Here is a 21,688-nt window from a genome sequence, read left to right on the forward strand (position 1 = left end):
CCACGGGGGCTAGCGTAGTTGAAGCGTGCACGCTCTTCATTCCGCCTCTGACCTCGAGACTCCAGTTAACACAAGAGATGCCTCGGAATAATCGCACTCTGACTTTTTGCACGTCGAGTGTTTTCTCTTACACGTTAAGTGGAGGTTCTGTGTTCAGGTGAAGTGATTTTGTTAGGGAAAAATCGAGATAGGGGTTGCTTGGTTTCTCGAGCTTTGACTGACAATGTTTATGTAATTTTATATTTCTATATAACTAAAGAAATTCATCTGGTGAAGATTTCAGAATATTAGGAATGTTGTGTTATAATTGGAATTTTTATGTAAATTCATACTGTTGTGATCGATGGAATCTCCCAGAAAGTCAGTTAAGGAATAGATACATATTTCAAAATGCAAATGAGAAACCAATTGAGGAACGAAACATTTCGACGACTAATACTATTCATCTACAAATTCGTTATACATAATACATATTATACACGATATACATGTTATTACAAGTATTATAATACTTCTAGAGACATTTAAATTCGCTTGAAAGATTCATTTTTCGATCCATATTTTCTTAAAGCGCCGCTAGTACCTTCCTCGAATATTTAACGCGCGGCTTGCACCGTTTTCATTCCGTCGCGGTAGAGAAGGAACCTCTTACCGCAAAATGAAAAAGCCACCCTCTTTTTCACGCGGCAAACCCGCGGGAGAACGCGCGTTCGTCTGAATTTTTTTGTCGCGCCATTGTGGTTATTCGCAAAGTGCAACACGGCAACACGCGCAAGAGGGTTCACATCCTGAATGTAGGATGGGGGAGAACCAGACACGAATTAACATCGCCAGGGGTTGCGTTTTAATCTGAGGTGTGTAGAATTCGCTCGCATGAGTGACAAACTCTTTCCACCGGACACCATACGGATTTAGATTGTCTTAGTACATATTATTACTATTATTATTACGATTGTTATCAAGGCACACAGTCATATTGTCATTTTGTAAATTAGTACCTTTTCTTATTTATTTTTGTTACGACTCTCTTTAATTTGCGAGTTTTTTATTTATGTGCACGTATTATGAGTCTCTCTCAGCAGCCAAACTGGTTAACTCCACCTTTACATGATACAATAGAATTTATAAATAAATGCAGGCAATTAGTAGATTATGGATTTTTATGCAAATTTAAAAATTCGTTTTACGTATTAAAAGTTATAATGTATAATGACTTTTTTACGTTTATGTATATTATATGCATTCTGTGCGTTTTTGCGTCTGTAAATTTTTCATAGATGCATAAAGATCCGTAGTCTAATAATTAATATCCATGTGAAAGAACAAAAAATTTGTTTATCACTAGGAGGTACTATAAATAATCACAAGATTCAGCGTCATTGGGGCGAGAACGCGGCGACTAGAACCTCTGTCACTCTACGTCATAGCATTCACCAACCCTAAAGATTGATGGTGACAGCGCAGGGGTAGGTCCAGTCATCGATTTGGGAGAGGAAAGTTTAAAGTTTCTCTCCCAAACACGTATTGCCTCTTAAATACACTTAAGCTTAACAGTCATTTTTTGCGTGGGTAGTGGAGATTTAACATTTTTACTGGATATACGTTGATGACGAAGAAAGTTGGTAAAGCTATATAGGTGGTCTCGAAGTTTTCAGTGATTTTAGTCTTGATCTAAAATACTTAGCCGAAGAAAGAGGTCTGAGATGACTGATTTAAGATGTAAAGAAAGCATTTCTAAATATTTTTCATTATTGACAAAGTCTATTCGTGAATGAGGTTAAGAAAAATGGTAATAAAAATTGTATGTTCATTTGGAATCTTTACGAACCGATAAAATTTAGTTCTTTTTTTTATTAGAATTAAATTTAACAAGATTCAACCATTAATTGCCAAGTTTGATCAAACTTTATTTATTGATAATTATCCACATTTCTGCGAATATTCGTCATGTTAAATCAAACAAAAGTTGTTCTAGGAAATTTCACAAAATGTAGCAACTGATATCGCAATTTTTCATTCGCACAAATAATTTTTTAGTTAACTAGAATTTCAATAATATTTTAATAATAATGGACACTAATGAATTCTAGCGAAAAGTAAGCAGTAGTTTCGAGGAACGTTTTGAAAATGTTTTATGACAAAGTTAGAGAGAAATTGAATGAGTTGGTAATTATATCACTCGTATTGTATTTTAATTTCTATGTTTCATCTTTTTAATTAACGAATGGTTTCTCTTTTGTTTCAGGTACGTACACACGATTTTAACATACGATGCACACTGATGCGCTCCACTAATACAGACACGGACGAGACGTCGTGTAAGTAAATTTGAAGGATTCTAAACGTTCACAGGCCTCCTCTTTTTTTTTATTTTCTTTAAATCTTTTCCCTGATTCTGTACATTTTCCCTGTATTTATGTATTTTTTTTATTTGTTACTTGATAAAAATTTGGGATTTAAAAAGGTATGGAAATATGGAAGTTATCGGTTGAAATATTAAAGAAATTTAGTATGAGCCATTAACGTTGAACGAAGAATATTATCAAAAGTTTTCTTCGCTTCATTTAGCATTTTACACTCGAATGGTGGGTAAATCTAGATCTTTACTTTCGTAATATATTATAGATCGGGCGTAAATATTGCGGATATTAGAGCGGAAATGATACATTTTTCAAATATTGCAGTTTCTCTAAAGACATCGAACGTCGAATTTAAAAATTTGTGAGATAATCTATACACCATATGTATTATGTCTTCAGCATTAAATCTTTAACTTTCAACAATCTGTATAGATACGACGATCGAAAAATTAATATTAGAAGCTTGTATAAATACTGTAACTTAATTAATTAGAAAGAGAATTTCTATTTTTTTACATTGCAACATTGAAAATCATACATTACCTATATTTAAAGCAGTCCAAAATTTGGACGTCAACAACTTAGTATTAGAATAATAATATCTAACTAATATACATATAATAAATAATAATATTTATAGAAATATATAAATACAATAAAACAATAAGAAGTAAAACGCGTACTAAAAAAACAAATGAATGACATAATGAAACGATTACACATTATTTCATCATTGACTACTCATAGAATAAATGAACATAAGAAGACAAAAGCACATACACTTTAAATCTAAAGCTCTAATTTCAGCCCTTTGATATATGAAAAGCGACAAGAATAGAAATAACTTCGAAAATCACATAATCTCAAGCTATATTTTATATAACATCAGTACCAGATTTCTCTTTCTAAGAACCATCCTCATACGATCATCTGGTTACCTTGTTTATTTATGAGTCGTTGAAACATCGACCAATGATTTTCCAAGGTTCGCGCAAACGAGTTTCATCTCCCACGACATGTGGTTGAGCCGGTCGCTTTAATGTTAAAATGATTTTACGGTTTTAACTTAGCCCTTGCCGTATCCCTGCTTCGATTTCTTTTTAAGTTTCTCGGGAACGTCAGAATTCACGACCTAATGTCTTTTTAATTGACAAGAATGATTATTCGATGTACTATCCCGCTTGCAAGCTGATTTCCTTCTTCGAAACAATTTGTAATCGTTCGTGGGATTGTCAGTTTTTTGAAATTCAATATAAATTCAATACCATTAAACCAAATATATTTGCTGCGTTTCCCACAAAACTACAAAACATTCTAAAAGGATCCGAAAATATCAATCAAGGTAAATTGCTTTTTGTTATTCCCCCTTTTTATATTTCTCTTTAAGAAAATCAAGAATATTCATTCAATAAAAATTATTCAATAAAAAAAAGAGGAGGACAATTTTATTAGCAATAATCTGACAAGCCAATTGTCATTCATTTTCTTGACATACACAAAAAAAAAAGAATAAAATAAATAACCTATAAATACTACAGGCTTCTTATCATAATAAAAGTATAAAAGAATATCTTTCAAGACTACAGATTTAACTTTTTCTTCTCGAAAAAAAGAACATATTGAATGAAGAAACGTAGTTAGATGCAAAGAATTCCGAGAGGTTACTAGATCCACGTGGCTGAGAAAGCAGGGCCTTTCTCGCAATATTATTCTACGTTATGTTTGAAAGGCGAATAAAGTCCACTTTCGAGGACATCGAGCAAGGAATACAATCGAGCTAGCACTTCCGCAACAAACCATTGTAGGCTAAAAGGGCGAGCCTCTTTAAATCTGGCCTGCTTTATAGAGAATTTTACCTGCTTTCAATCGACCATTTCACATGAACGTTTCGCTATGTTAAATCGAGTACTGAAGCTGTTTGTGCAGCCGTCCCGCGTTTATCCGAACGAGAAATCACCTGGAGAGTCCAAAGACGTGTCCTTACTCAGTGTTTATCGAAGCAATTTTCTGCTAACTGAGCCAAAATAGCCCCATTACGAATGTCCAAACCACTTTTCTGGTATACTTAACCCTCACTTTGTTTATCTTTAACTCCTATAGTTATAATTATCCTGATTAAACTATATTAGTAGAAGTAGCTATTTGAATAATTTTGGGAAAATTGGAGATTTTTGTTCGATGAGCTTAAGTAGCCGTTGTTTGTATTGTTGTTTTTGAAGATTAATGGGGGAAAAGCTTATGGAAATGTATAATTTATTATTATTTAATGATTTATTCATTTAAAGTCGCGCTTAAATGCAGAATGTTTTATTTATATTTCCGGACAATATGAAAATAAGTTACTGAAATCGTGAAAAATTTCTGAAATAAAAATAATTTTTGTGTCAGCTCAACAAATTCAGATTTGCACAGCTTAAATGCGATCGTCGCACGACAATGCAATTTTCCTTCGCTATTAGAAATCGTGAGTAGCGTAACAAAATTTTTCTCCTACATTTCGTTTCCATCCTATTCTACAAACTTAATTTATCGAACATTCTTATATCGTCTATCCAACACAACATCTTACAATCGAACGTAAATGTGGCTTTTAATATAATCGGGACATAGCAGCTATCGTTAATAGTGAAAAGTAAAAAGTAGAATAGTAAGAAATTCGTAAGTCGTCAATGAGCAATTGAGTAGAATAGTGACGTTGTATCGTATCGTATTACAATGCGTTATGTTTTCACATCATCTTCATATTATTATTATTATTATTATTATTATTATTATTATTTGTACGCAAATGTATACATATATCTGTCTAACACAGGCAAATATAGTGTCAATAGAGTTGCATAACTTAAAAAGCAGACAACAACTGCTGTGGAAATGCTCCGTTATTCGAAGATAAACGACACGCGATTCACTTTGACTAGTGTGTTCGCTTTACACGAGCGAATGAAGGCGATAATCAGATTTCTGTTGGCGTAATCGTTTCGCCCGGCGTCGAAGCTTTCTAGCGAACTATCGCGGCTCTCTTCGTTAAGGTGGAATGAAAGCTAACGCTATTTTCCAACAACTAACAGGGTGGTCTCGTCACAGACCAATCAACCGCTGCTCGCTTCCGAATAGCCCCTTGAGGTACCTAAAATTACGAGGTCCGAGACTGGGCTTGGCCTATCGGTCTCCTAACGACTCAATTTCCCATCCACTATCTCCTATACACTCATCTACTAGTCGTCCTCATTCTTCGTTGTTTGTTTTTCCAATTTTCCGCAGAGCCGGTAAACAGATAGAAAAAGATAGATGGAAAGTGAAAAGAAGGAAGTCGTTGCTGACAAAGGTATTTCTTTTGGATTTGGGTTCCCAACTTGTACGTTGATTCTTAATATTGCAACTTTTATTTATAGTTTGGCTCATCGCTTTACAATCGACTTAAGATCATACAATGTTGATATGAATTGAGAATGATACGTTTAGAATAATTTTAATTTAAAATAATACGCACACGATCAGAATAATATTAATTTCGAATGACATATCAATTATAATAATGACAAACGAGATAACGTATATCTTGTGGATCGCGAGTGTGTTAATGATGTAACACTGATTTTGAATAAATGAAAGAGAAAAGATGTAATATACAGGGAAGTCACGTATTGTTTGATCTCAAAGTCTTGAAAAAAGATTGAGGAACACTGTCCAAAACCAACGGTGTGACACTCGGAGGCTAAAAGGGACTAATTGTGTCTACGGAGAAATTAGGATTGCCGTCGAGGCGTACTTCAAACATCCTTTCCGAAAAGGAAGAGTCCCTTTTTCAGCTCGGACGCTAAAAGATATCCCTTCTGATAGGTAGAAAAAAAATACTGACCCAGCAGGAGACACGACGCGGCGTCTGGCGTCCAGGAGGGCTAAACCTCTATTGTCCTGTATTCAGGCGCCCCGTCAGGACTGTTTAGGCTTTAAATGCAAATTCTGAACGAGGACAATACCTGCCACGATTGCCAGGAACCGTTCGCTTTGGGTGGCAAACGCAATGTGTACAACAGACACCAAGTATATACATAGGGAATGTTGCGAAATGAAATCTTAGGTAGTCTGGACCCGTAAAGAAGAAACGATGCCGATCTTTAGGTTAAAGAGACCGGCGTGTGCACCACGTGTCACTGGTCACCGATAAACAGTAAACACATCCAGCTCCATAGTAGAGAAAGCAATTGAACAAAAATACAAAAATTCTGCATTTGCATTAACACGTTGAAATACGATGACTTTTATTAACATTGAAACCACTATTATCGAATTGAATTAATTGTTCTTTGATATTGGATTGTTCGAAAAACTCGTAGCAAATTTAAGAACGATTGAAAGGTATTGTATTTTTCTAGAATAATAGAATTTTATTAAATAATCAATGCATCACTTCTTTTATGATAACATCGTTATTTAATTTATAACATTTTACACTCAACAACATTTTATAACACTATTATAAACAAATATAAAGTGTCTAAAAATTAGTAAGAGTCACTATGTACACGATATATTGCGAAATGAAATCTTCTCTTGGAAGGAAATCTGTACTCGTCAGGAAGAAATGGTGGCAGTCTGTGTACCACGTGCAGTTCACCGGTGACCGGGAAAAAGAAGGCCGCTACGTGACGAAGAACAATCGTAGACAGATCCTGGAACAGATGGATCGACGATACCGCGACCTGAATCCGACCAGATGAAATCTGGTAACACTCGGCACGTTCTGGTGTAGAATAAGAGAAAACCTATGCAGTGTGCAGCTTTTTAAAGCTTGAACAGTTTCGTCACTTCTGCTAGATAACGAATTGTGCGGGCTAAAGAAAGCTGCAGGACACGTACCGGAAAAATGTTCGGTTGGAAGGATTTATTATATTTCATTTTGTAATAGTGAAGATTTGTACAAAGCTTGATTTTCAAAGTCATGGGATCTTGGGTTTAATCAGACGAGGTTGTATAAATCGATTTCATTACGCGGTGATGAATTTTTAGAATCAGTGTCTGTGAATGATGATTCGTTAAATATTTCCCATGTTTGGTTGTATTTGAAGAAAATCGTATTTTCTAAATCTCAGTTACTTTCTAATCTTGAGATAAGGTTTTTAAACACGTTCTTTGTTTACGTAGGATAATCTATTCAGAAAGCTAGAAAGTACATTTGTTGTTATGGTCACTAGCCAGGAACCTGTCCTTTTAAATAACACTCGAACCACTAACGATAACATAGGATTCCTCGAAGTTAACCCTTTTAGAACACTAATTGCTTCTAATGCACGTTAACTTTGTGATTAGATAATATAGCAAGTCCCCAGAAAATTTTCAGATAGCTCTTTCCAAGTATCTATCCTAAAAATAATAAAGCTATACTATTTGAAGAAAATACACGTTTTGTCTTAAGAGCACAGAATATCATTTCTATTCTCCTATTTCGCGGCAAAGAATATTTTCTGAACTAGGCTGGACATCTTCACACTTTCCTCAGTCACAGCTGGAATTGTTTGCGTTAAGAAGTGTCGTGTTCCCTCGTGGTCCATCTGGATGTCGGGTCAGAGATCACGCTTCGGGTTCGCAGGATGTACAACTCGAACGTGACGTGATATTTTGTTTCCTTTAGATCTTCGCGTTTCTAATATACCGCTTTCTTATAGCCAGTTTAAAATAGAGCTGGACTACGCAATACCGCTATCGGTACGATATTTGGATAATTCAACTAACTACTTACTTATATAGGGTGGTCCGTCATGTTTATCGAGTGTTAAAATTGTTTATCATATTTTTATCTCGTGATCTTCATATTTATCGATCAGTGGTATTGCAATAAAGAAGTTAGTGATATTGTACAAAATATACCATATGCGAAATTTTCCAAAATATCCTACGAAATTGTTTTGAAATAATTTGTGCTGTACAATAATATAGAACGCATTATTCTGTCAACAGCGTTTTCGAAATAAAAGAAACAAAGAACGGAAATATAGGTATAAAATATATTGAAATAACAATCACGATTTGAATTAATTCACTCGTTTTATCGTAACGTTAAATAATAAACCACGTATCGAGATAATAAAACATAAGAAATTATGTATAAAAATATCATAAATGAATCATTTTCAATCATTGGGGAAAAATAGTCACGTTATACAAAATATACATACAATACATCTCTTCTTTTTATCATTCTTTTAATTCTATAATACTTTCATGTTTTGTATTAAATGTATTATATTTTACTGAACGATAAATCATTAATAATCGTAGCGAAGCTTTATTCAAGAGTTAACAATCGGATTGTAGAAATCAAAGAGCCTTTTTGCAGAGTGGGAAATCCAAGGAAAGAGTTCTACTTTGAGTACGGGGTGCTAGTGATCGATGGCAGTATCGATTGGTATCAGGGGGCAATATCATACCCCAGGGATGTAATACAGCCGCACTTGGAGAAATTGCTAATCCCCCACGAACCCCGTTCCTTCGATACCCTGTCATGGTATTGCGTTTGTTGTTCGCTATATTTTGCTACACGCTGGAAATTTTCTTTACCCTAAACGATCATTTTCCTATAATATTTCCATGGCACTACTCGTTTATGGACTCTGATAAGACTTACAGTATCGAATTAAATGAAAATTAAGTAGCGCTTTTACTCGTCAATTTTTATAAATTAAGAGACATCAGTTATTGATTTATTGTTATGTTGAAGCTATTATTTAAAAAATTGCGGTATTATTAACGCGTTAAACTAACTACGTTTACGTGGTAAATTTTTTACAGTCTTTAATATAAATACCACTCGGATTTCAAATAGATTAACAACTTTCTGAAAATTTACCGAATGTCTAGCTGGGCAAATTGAAGTACAAATTAAATAATAATAATAAAAAGGAACTTTCTGAATATTCCTTAAGTTTGGAACATATGGCTAGCGTTTAAGTCTTCAGAAGCCAGATATTTATCTCGATGAAATTGTTATATAATATAATAGGCACGTACCTGGTGAACTCAAGATGTTTATTAAAAGACTGCAAGTTCGTGCATATAATCCAAAGGATCTGTAACGATGCATTTCGCACTTATCAGTTGTAAACAGAGTTAATTTATAAAATTTGCTTGTGAAAATTCGTTTTATTATCGCGAAAGTTAATTTTATTATCAAACTTGTTAGTCGCTAAATGATCTATAAAAACTCACACGAAACTCATTAGTACCAAAAATGCCACACCTGTTCGAAACCATCTAAACTCTCTTGCCGAATGTTGTCTCCGTGGAGATCGGGGAATCTTTATCGGAATCCGCCCTATTCCCTTAGCACATTCGGATATCACTGTGGCTGACGTACGTGTGCGTTAATGCTCGGTGTTTTGCGTGGTTTGATAGGGGTGAGTGTCGGAAGAGGAGGGATTTAAGGACCCCTCTCTAGTATTCGCGCGCGTGCAATCGTCTGAGTATGCGTAGCACCGGTGAAATCTTCGTCACGCGTACGGCATAGCATAGGTGCGGGCCCCACGTCTCTGTTTTGGTCCGTGGAATCACGCAAACACCCACTGCGAATACCGAACGAATGCCTGGCATCGGCCGATGCGCTCCAGAAGGGTGGTAATCCGATCCGGTTTCCGGCAACTCGGGGCTTGCACCCCGTAAATTTCGTATTCCATCCGCCCGCGCTGTGTCTATCATTCGACTCCCTATTATCGCGTTTTTCACCCCTTTCTCTTTATCTTCTACTTCCTCCTTCCTATACCTCAAGCCTTTACAGCCATGAATTCAACCATCTTAGCTCTTTACAACCTAGATTTTGCTCATTTCTATCCTAAAATTTCAAAAATATGTGAAGAATATATATAGTATATTGTCAAGAAAGTTCAGTTTCGCAATAGGAAGAGCAATTGGAAAACGAAAGAAACTACAGATCCTGCTAATACTATTATGAATTAACACGTTGAATTAAATATCGTATTATATAGTCACTAAAATGTGCTAAATGATCGATTTGTTTGTTACAAGTGTCACAGAAAATTAATGAGATGTACAGATGTCTGTAGAAACTAAAGAATCAGAACGAATGGAATATGATTTTTGTTATATTTTTAGAAAAAGTCGACGACTTTGAATACTTGGAAAGTACAAAAATAGAAGTAAAAAGTAATTAAAGAAACATATAAATAGATAGAGGACCGTGTACGTTGTGCAATAGTGATCGTCGTAATACCCGTATTAAGAAGACAGTCTAAATTTGAAACCGCGGATCTGCCGGACATTTGGCCGAAGGTGGACTTAGCCCCTTTATCGAGCGAGAACATACGAATCGAGGGTTGTTGTGTAAATGGAGCGAGGAAAAAAAAGGGAAGGTAATGCGTGAGATGTAATGGGAGGAAAGGAAGAGGGATGAAAAGTGTTTGGAAGGAATGTGTACTTTCGGGTATTTGATTGAGATTTGTGATATTGGGGTCGTTGAATTAAAGATACAGCGAAGGAATTGAGGATATGAAATTATTTGTGGGATGTGGAAGGCATCTCTGGAAGTAAAACTAATGTTTATACATATAAATACACATATATTACAGCCTACAATTTGAAAAGAAAGGAAAAATGATGATACAAACACTTTTTCTTAAATCTACTTCAGAATTAACATCATTTATGTCATATTCTTGCAATAAACGAACTTATGGCGGCAAATCGTTTGTTTCTTAAGAATTAATAGTTATTTTTTATACATTAATCGTGTATTTGTATAATGAAATTAGAAAAGGAAAAAGAAAAAAATAAAATTAATCAGTTTCATTCCTGAAAGACTCATACGTAAATCATTGGTCATCGACACGTTTCTTACGAATTCCTGGAACTGAAGAAGCCGCCAAGTTCGTTACGTTCCACAACTTAAGAGCTTAAAAGATATTATTATCAAGGTATTCGTTCGATGATACCTTCTCGAGCCTATCAAGATTCGTCAAAACTAGTCGAAGAGCATTTTAAATGCAAAGAAGATGGGATGGATAGGATGACTGTCGAAGTAGGAATTTCGAAGTGTGTCTAATTGGTTGAAAACTTGTCACGCGGCATCGATCTCGATGCTCAGCTGGAGCTTGGTATGATTAATGGAACCAAAGGAAAAAAGAAGGGACATGCACCTCTAATGCGTTTCGCCGATGATCTAGCTTCACTCTATGACACGTAACTGCCCTTTCCAGATGAGAAAAAATTCAATATGCCCGAAACACACGCATCTATCGTTAAAGGGCCCTTTGTGTTGACAAAGCTTCTCTTTCAGCCTCGACATTAATTATAAATTACGACGTGTTTGGGGAAACATGTATTTTGAATACCAAATAAGGACTATAATTTACAAGTTAATACGGCTAATTATAACGACGACAGTAGAATAGATCGTTAGTAGCCGTATTTGTAGTTTAAACAGAATATCCTGGCACAAAAGTTTGGAAATTACGGTTGTCGTATCGAAGGAAGATTCTTTTGTAACTTCTCGTTTCATTTAACGTATGTACGTTTAACCTAACTATCTTCTCGAATTTGTAACTTTCTATTTCTTTGCTTCAGAATTCCTCGAAATTCGAAAATATCGAGAGAAACATCACGTCGAGCTGTAAAATTAATCGACACGTTATAACGATCCAAAAGAGTTAGTCATCGATTAAAGTTCAATACCGATCTATGTTAATAAATTATCAGCTATGAATGAATCGTCGACACAGTCTAGAATTATTATAATTGCTCAATAATTTCAGGTAACCGCTCAACTAAGAAAAACACGAGAGAAAACAAAGATAAAAGGATTGTTTTAGAGTAACTAGAGTTACAGGAAAAAATTTGCACGACTTCCTCTTCCTATTCTTATTCCCAATAAACCATTTTTATTTAAATTTTCGGTTCAACATAAGGATTCCAAGTTCTCTTATTAAAACAACAAATTTCCATCTCTTGTAAATTTCAAATAACCATTTAATTCGCTTAAGAATTCTCCGTCCAAGAAAAACACGGAAGCGAAGAAAAATAAGAGTAAATTGCGAAGAAGGAAAAGAAGATAGCGTTTCGTTTACGCAAAGTCGGTCACCGGAAGCACTGTGTCGCGTTTCTCTCCTCTTGATGGCGAGAGGGACTACGAATTCAGCACGCATCGGTGCCTCGCAATGGACATCTCGTTCACGGAACGGAGAAACGACACGACACGGTGTAACTCGTCACCGGTGGCATCGTACAAAGCTGACAGGGACGAAGAATGCCTAGAAGGGGAGAACACTTTTAACCGTGCGCGTTTGAATAAGTGTCCCCCTAATTCCTTGGAGCACCGCGACGACGCCCGAAAGTCAACGACATGACAAACACGTTTGCGTGATGCTTGCGTAGAAGTAGCATCCGGTCCGACCGTAACAGATGTCCTTACGAACCGAAAGTCCGATTAGTCCCGCTGAACACGCCGATTAACCGCGTAAGAACCATCGTTCCCGCTCGTTATGCAGGAGGTCTCGAAGATCTATTGCTCGAGAAAATTCCGGTGGCCACCCTCCATCGCTATGTCCATGAAAGATGTTGTTTAAACGTGGTGTGATTACATATGATATTTTGGTATTAAATAAGATTGACCTATAGGAGATTACGTGTTAAAAAAAAAAGAGACAAGATGGTGGGAGATTTTCTTGTATACAAATGGTATAAAAACGGCCTATTTTTTAATTTCACTGAGTTAGAGGTGTACTCGTACGTCTTATAAATATAATTCCTTTTACACGTTCCTGATTCGAGTTATAGAAATATTTTTATAGAACTTCACTTTTTTCATAAATACATACAACGATATATCTATTTACAAAATGCAGATCAATTATTGTTCAGAATACTGAAAACATGGGATACTTGCTAATTCATATTTACTGTACATTATTATATATATTCGTCAGTAAATTAGCATATTTGAGACTGAAAACGTTTGTGAGATATCCATTTCGAACCACCTCTTAATCAAAATACTCGCAGATAATAATTTCATATCTCGTATAATAAAATATAACGCGAAACATCATTCCCACAAACACCACCAAAACCGTTACCTACGCTCTTGTAGAACGCGTTTGATGTCTCGAAGGGTCAAAATGAAATACACTCCACACGCGTAAAGACGAACGTCGTCGACCGTTTTCTCCGGTTATTGCCCATTCTCAACGATTGCACGTTACAGTACACGATCATTATTATTATCGGGGCAAACGATTCCCTTTTATTGGCACTTTAGAGGGCCGATACCATGGTCGTAGATCGAAAGAAAAACGCTTTTCATTTCGTCATCGCGAACTTCGTGAGGAAAAGTGCTTACTCTGGTATAGGTACCGGTTGAATAAGGCGTACAAGCGGTTTTTCTCATTTTGTCTGTCGAGAGAGAACGCGTCTCTCTTGGTGCCACTATCCTAAACGTATTACGATCGAAAAGTAGCCTTTTTCGTGGACAGGAAAGAAAGAGAAGAAAGAGGACGGGCTAGTCAATAAGAGACCATGCGTGCTGATACGAGCATATTTCGTCGTCGAGAGGGTAAAGTCTGTGGTGAAATAAGGATCCAATAACTGGCGAGTGGACGAAGCCAACGTAGGTTGGTAACGCTGGTGTGCGTTCGGTTAACTATCTACGATGGAGAAAAAAGAAGCTGAATGGAACTGATCGGAATAACAGTGAAGGGATATTAATCCCTAAATGCATGATTTTTTCAGATATAATAAAATATTATTTCATAATTGAAGAGTTTAATTGATATTTAATTTTAATTACAATATTTAAATTGTATTCATTGGAAGAAAAAAGAAAAGATATAGGCTTCATATTTAAAAGTGTGAATATTTATTCACAGAATTTAATAAAGAAATCCAATAATAGAACGTTAATGTGCTTTCTTCATTGTTATTGATCTTCGATCTTAACAAACCAAATTATTAAAAATCTGTAATACACCAATATAGAAAATTTACGATATAATACAAAATTTCCGTAGCTATAAGAGAAACGTATGTAATTCAGAAAAAAAGATAATTTATGAATGTACATTTATATAATAGAAGACATATGATATAGATATATATGATAGTATTTCTAATCATTTCTACGCATGATAAATCTTTCAAATCGATTTTTTAAACTACCCAGTATGTACTTTTTATATCAGAGAGGGAATTTAAAGCGGTCCCAGGGAAATGCATCAGCGATTACAAAATAAATCCTGGAGAAGATCGGAACGGGCGGACATCGTAAACACAGTTCCACCGGAACGCTTCGCGAAAATGTTTAATCCAGCGGTGTCCTCAAAAGTTGGATAATTTGTTGGACGAAAGCTGGGGGTATATCTGTCTGGAAACGCTTTTACCGGGGACATGGTTTTCCACTAATAAAAAAGCCTTCTAATTATCGGCCAGCCTGTCCGCTTTAGTTATTTTAATCCATTTATACTGCAGAGAAGAGTTGAAAAGCGAGCGCGACAGAGAGAATCGGCTGGCTCGGCGGAAAATGAATAAAGAAAAGAAAGAGAAACGGCGGAGAAAATCAGAGGAAAGTCGTGACGTTTTGGCGAATTTCTATATTTCTTAAACGTCGAATTTTAAGGAAAAATTAATTGTCTATAGTGTCGTTATCTTATATTTTCTTTCTTAAAATTAACAAAGAAATATTTAATAAATTATGAACATATGAAGATTGCAATTACTTGAAAAACAAAACAATTGAAAAATGTAATAATTAAAAAATGTAAATATGATACTTTAAACCTTCTTTTATCAGGGAGAAATAATGATTACATACAAGTGATGGTTTATTGAAAGTGGTGGGAAGTCGAGCGATTTCACGCAGCACTTTCTTCGACATTTTCTTGCTCCAGTGATTTCGACCTTTGGTCACATGCCTCTGGATAATCCGGCTAGACTATCGAGACCTCTTCGAAACTTGAGGAAGAACGATCGCAAGGACCTTCAACCTGATAAGACGGACCGTCCCGTTCTTTTGGTGTTCTCTCGAACGTGACATTTTCTTCGATTGTAAAAAGATGTTTCTTCGTCTCGTGTGTCCCTCTAACAAGCTCAGGTCTCGTCACGCAATCAGACGCCACTTTCGACAAACCTTTTTCTTCTCAGAATCGCTTCGATAATTCCACAATTTTGTAACATAGTGCCTTATAATTGATTTCTGCATCACGAATTGTTACAGATCTATTATTTTAATAATTGGCAATATATTTACAATACAATTTTCAATCACACTGAAATTCTACGACTTTTTCTAAATTTGCAAACTATTGTCTGTATAGATTAATTACTTTGTAACGATACTTTCGCGTTTTCCAGAACATAAGAAATATTCTAACGATAAAAGACACGATCGAGTCGAAAATAATATAAGAAACATAGTAGAACCGATATAGTACACTGGGTTATTTAACAATTTTTTAAACGACATTTATCTAATTGAATATGCACTTTCTATATTCTGTTGGAACACGCCACTATATCTGAACAGATTCGATTCTTTCTTGTCGGTTATTGAATCTCCGAACGATTTCTATGGAAAATCGCGAGAGAGACAGAAAATACGAGATTAGATGAGCAAAAGTGGCGTTGAAGCGTTCTTAAAACGCTCGTTCAATCCGTAGTTGTCGTGCAAAATCGACCTTATTTATCGTCGATATCTTCGTGGATGTCTAAAAAGGTTTCACAGCTGACTACCCAAAGGAACAATGGTTAATAGTGTCTTCCGTAGTTGTCTCTGTTTAAGGCTATCGGCTCGTGCTGCAGGAAATTGTCTTTTGGTATTTCCTTCGCGGCACACTTTGACAGCAGTGATGGTAATACGAAAATTGATGAAGCTTAAAGGCCTTCTACGGACCGAACGGTTGCTCCAATATTCTGTGGGTAATTGTCTTTCAGGAATTTGTACGAGATCTGTCTTGCTATTCACAAATACGTTAATCAATAATTAAGATAGATATTACCTGCGAGTTGTAGAACTTCTTTGTTTTTGAACCTTTTTTTCCAATTATACCAATCATTAATGGATTAATATAGATAGTACAGATAACAGAATTATCTGTAACAATAATTTTTGGATAATAAAAATTAACAGCAGTTACATTATTGATTTCAAATTTTTTGGCTAAAGTTATATAATCGCAATAAATAATCAAGAATATTTGTTAAGATGACACATTCGCTTTTCAAACAGCTATTACGAATACCCATTCTTCCCCTAATTTCATTACATCTTCCCCTCCTCATATCAACCCTACAACCGTTTCCTTTTCCTGTTCTAAAAGAGTTCGACAGGTGGTTCCTCGCGAGAACCATTCTAAATCAGCTACAATGTATCTAGCCCTTAAATTAAACGCGGAACAACCCCTAAACACGAGACCTCTTTCGCAGGAAGGGAAGGTGCCGCCTCCCTAGGATGTCCCTGCAGTGTTACCCTATACATACATACGTACATACATAGAAAAGAAGAAAAAAAGAAAAGAACAGAACAGTGCAGAAAGAGGTAACACGAAACCCGTAGAGTGCAAAGCACGGCCGCGGCGCTGACAAATGCCTGGTAATAAGCCCGATTGTTCAGCGCCGGGCCAATTTGAGTGGCAGCCTAGCAATTTCGAGCACGGGAAGCTCCCACCGGAAAAGGTGATCCCGTTCGGTCCTTTTCCCTTCAACAGAGCTAGCCGACAACGTGCAACGTCACAATGCAAGCGCAAACACGAGCCCCTCCAAAAAGGGTTGCGTGCCCCGTTTTTTTCGACATTCGACTCGCTCCCCGTGCGCCGTATGTTACTTCGTGTATTTTAAGTTAGGTAACCGTTGTCCAGGTCAGGAAGCGAGACCAAAATGCAGTATTTTATAGACGAGTGTAATTGTATTTGGATTTATTAGCGTCTGAGCGTCGTTATCTTGGATTATTTTGGTTGCTTTTGGATAATCAAATTTGTGGTTACAGTGGTTAGTTACGTAGGTTCATGCGAGTAGGAATATTGTTTATTTGCGGCAACATGAGTAAAAGAGTCACGATCTTAGAGAAAACGAGTTTCAACGATTAGAATGACAAATTGTTGTAAATGGATGTGGAACTTATACAAGTCGAATCTTAAAACTAGTGACCACGGATAAATCTATGGAATTTTGTTAACTATTCAGCACGTATCTGGATATTAAACTCATAAGCCGAGAGACACGTTCCACGTGTCCTCGGTCACAGAACTGTTCTCTTGCACGGAAGCACCAAAAAGAAAACGAAACAAGTTTCCATTGATTGTTCACCTCAAATGGCCCGTAAACTAGCCGATGGAACAATGCCAAACTATCCTGCTGCCGATCTCTCAGCGAAGTGCACAATTGTTCTTGCTACGATTTCCAAGAGCACGTTGGCCAGATATTCGCTAGGACGTCGATCGAGCGTTATTCGAAAGAGAAAGAGAGAGGGAGAGAGAGAGAGATGGAACGATGGCGACGAGTGTAGTATAACATTAATGTGCTCGTTGACATTGTGTTTCCCCTTACGTGTACACAAGGGTGGTGAAGAAGAGACGAAGAAAGAGAGTGATTTGGAAGAGAAGGTTGAATAAAGAGGAAATTTTCGAAAGGGAAGTTGCGTACAGGTCCAGCATCGACCAGCCGATTCAAGAGGGGAAAATCCCTTCTCTTCGCCCATGGATGATGAATGTCGGGTCCTTTCAAGTCCCTCTGACGGCTCTCCCTTCCTTCCTCCCCCGTTTGCGCCGCTGTTCTTTGCTGATTATCTAATACGACCCCAGCTAGAGCCGAGGGGATCACAATTTGACTGATCGTCGCCGATACAAAGATTCCGATTGGGGAGACTCGCATGGACAAACCAGAACAGTAACTTTCGTGTTCGCCGCGTGTTCATCGAGTTTGACTTTTTCATGGGATAATGCAAACTCTTTATTAGCAGGTTGGCGTGTATTTATACGAAAAGAGGAGAAATTGCAATCTGTGAGAAAACAGTTTCTCAAAGAGATATTTTCTTTGACGTAATCGAACAGTATATCTAAACTTAACCCCGTTGCAACGTTTATCATAGCAGTTTAGCTATATGCAGATAAACATGTACAGTGGCTACAAAAAATGTTTGCGCAGATGTGTTTTAAAATTAATATTCAAGAAAAATATTGGTAGAATGACGATAGAGCGATCTATCGCGAATTATGTATTATTTGACTTATTACAGTACGCAATATCGATAATCGTTAGAAGCATCTCTATTTCAGAAGGGGAGACCGGCATCCGAGCGATCTATTTGAATAGGACACGGATGAAATTGTAGGGGCCGATGGGTATACACAAATTGCAGACCATTAAGAGTAGTTGCCTGCCTATTTCCATAAAAAATGATCTTAAACATTGAAATTTCGAAATCGTTCCGATCAATCTCCTTTTTGTGTGAAGGGTTATGATTATCGATGAAATGATGAAGGTAGCCGCTACATTAGCATGCCCATAGTACTTTAGAACACTTCTTATACAAGTGGACACGATTTATGGTCGACCATCGATTGTTAAATTTCTACATGTCATTTGTAAATGCAAATATGTAGATACATTAAAACGTACTTTGCTTCTAGTTAGAGAGATTAAAGTATAAATTAAATTATTTATCACTAAATTATTAAATTTATACGTATTATTTGTTAATAATCTATGAAAGTCAAAAGTCCATCTCGAAGATCAATACGTGTATTATATTTTCTATTCATAAAACATTTTAAAGAATAAAACTTAAAGATTTTGTAACTCAATTTAAACTTTATATTGCATTACCTACATCTCCCCACCTCTTCAACGTTTATGTTTCTTTATCTCTTGCAGGTACATCTGTTCACTTCTTCAAGGTTTATGTTTTATATTACGTTACATACAACTTAAAATTTACATACAAAACTTACTTTAAACACCATTAAAACCGCTCTTTACGCAAGCACAAACTAAATGAACAGGCTGTCTCATCTCTTAACGTCATTTGTAAGAAAGAAATACCTGAAAGTATCAAACTTAATTATATCTTACCTTTAAAACGTTTCTACGTTTCACAACACCGAATATTTCAATTTCGTTCCTCCTTAATTATTATTATGTACAGACATATACGCATATAGACATTAAGTCTTAATCGTTTGCACGAGAATATTGATTAATAAACTCGAGTAAATTTCGCGCTTATCAGTCAAGTTATTCCTAAGAGGTTAAGTTACTTAGAAAATTTGAACCTCGTAAGTCACTCTCAAAGTTTTGCTTGGGTGATATTTATGCGAGTACGTAAGATGTTCGATTAAAGTTGAGGAAGAGTTACATTTCCATTAAAATTGCCCCCGTGTACGCACGGTGAATGCGTTTCCAGCTGAATGGAGAGGCTTTCCATTACGAAAACTTCGTTTTCCCATCCCTAGCCGCTCTGTGTTTTCACGTAACCGCTAAATGACTTATTATTCAACGGCGCAATTAAATTATAAATTTCCATATCCATTACGTAGGGACTCGGTCGGATTATCCTAGTCACGCCCATACATAAATGCAAGCGTTTATGATAAATGATACGAAACGAGGGGCAGAGGTTCGTTTTCGAGACGTGACAGAGGCTACTTTGAATTTCGACCGTCTCAGGACTAAAACCAGGGGATGGAATCGAAATGATGATTTGCATACAAAGAATTCGTTTTCGCGCTACTGAAAAATGAGCCTTTCGCGGCATACGTATGGAATATCGCTGGAAGATTTTGTGTTTATTTCGGTTTAAACTGATTTTAAGTTAGCTGAAGAAATTATGTAATAACGTAGATTTAAAAAATCGTCGTAATAACGACGAGATTACATATTTTGCTATAAACGGTAAAGTCTATTAATAAATATTGCATAGTTCTGAAGCATTGTAGGAGTAGGAAATATCAGAACTGTATGTAATTACGAAAATAACCGCAACATCAAATTTTATAACCCGAATATTTACATTGAATAACACGAGCTACTCAACAAAGTAATACAGTGCAGAAAATAACAAACAAGATATTGAATTTTTAAGGTAATACAATGAAGGTTCATTTCTTTGTTTGTGAGATATAAAACCAAGAAAGCTATTAATATAAATAGACGAGTAGGTTGGTAATATAATAATGTATATAAGTATAGACGACACGTATAATATTGACTGATTGGTATGTCAGCCACAAATTCGAAATTCTATAATTTGTATATTTAGCATGTGACGAATTTGTTTATCTGCACGTGTGTAAACGATATTTGCAATTTCAATCCGATACCCTACTGTTTATAGTGGTACTACCCTGGAATTCAAAAGTGAAATATCTGTGACACATATAATAAATTAATGCAAACAACCAACAATACAGGACAATTCTAAACTGAATCGTTAAACCTTGTGTAGAAACATTAGTTACAATATTTAACATTGTTAAATATTCATTTATTTAGAATAATATGTTTTATATATTATTACAAAACATTTTTCTTCAATTTTTACCTCTAAGACGAGCCCAATTTCATTCTATAACATAAAAATTTCTACCATACGCTATCACCAATTTAAACGCACCAAAACCTTCCAATTTCCTGCCCCATTAAAATCCTCGAAGTATTCCATCATTTTTCACCTAACATTGATGAATACCTTACAAATGGCGGCAAAGAATTTCAGTGCCAAGTATGGTTTTTCTAAATTCGACGTCTGTTGACCAACCGTACGATTCTTCCTTTTTTCTGTAAGCACGTGGTGAGCCAGTCATGATTTAGAAAAGCTTGTAGCACGATCGCAAACAGAGGTCCGGCCGTTTCTGGCCTATTTCATGCGCGAACACGCACAGAAATGTAAAACGTGCAGGAAACTCGAATAGGGAGGACCACAGCATATCATTCGTTTCCTTGGAAGTTCGCACGTGAGTCACGTGCCTTTTCTGGTATTATATCATGCGCCGGCAATGTCGACGAATACAGGCTTTTTCCCTGAGCGAAAAACGAGTGAAAAAAGAAAGGGAAGAACCTTGGTTCAACCGGACTCCTTTTTCACGACAGTAATCTTTGTAACTTCTCGCTAAACGACATTTATGCGCCGTTCGCGACGACGCGTTCCTCCGCTTTTATAATGCACTGCACTCGCGAAAGCATTTCTGGCGGAAGAGCTACGCGAAACGGGACACGCGAGTTTTACGCGACACCCTTCTGAGCTATTGTTATGGCTATTAATGTAGAATTTCAAGAAAATTAAAAGTCTAAGGTGTTTAGGAAATGTGAGGTATATAGTGTTGGTGGTGGATTTT

General features: G+C 36.2%; 1 protein-coding gene across 4 annotated transcripts in view; it reads left to right on the forward strand.

The window, feature by feature from the left end:
- Positions 1-21,688, forward strand: part of LOC126863389 (teneurin-m) — a 651,332-nt gene that overhangs the window by 555,881 nt on the left and 73,763 nt on the right. The window contains exon 2 of one of the 4 annotated variants that reach the window (XM_050613491.1): positions 2,246-2,318. The exons of the other annotated variants lie outside the window; for them this stretch is intronic. Coding sequence (XP_050469448.1) covers positions 2,282-2,318 — 37 coding nt within the window. The 5' untranslated portion in view covers positions 2,246-2,281. The remainder of the gene's footprint in view (positions 1-2,245; positions 2,319-21,688) is intronic. 4 annotated transcript variants of the gene reach the window in all.

This window comes from Bombus huntii, chromosome 3, assembly GCF_024542735.1.
Source record: "Bombus huntii isolate Logan2020A chromosome 3, iyBomHunt1.1, whole genome shotgun sequence".
NCBI classification, from domain to species: domain Eukaryota; kingdom Metazoa; phylum Arthropoda; class Insecta; order Hymenoptera; family Apidae; genus Bombus; species Bombus huntii.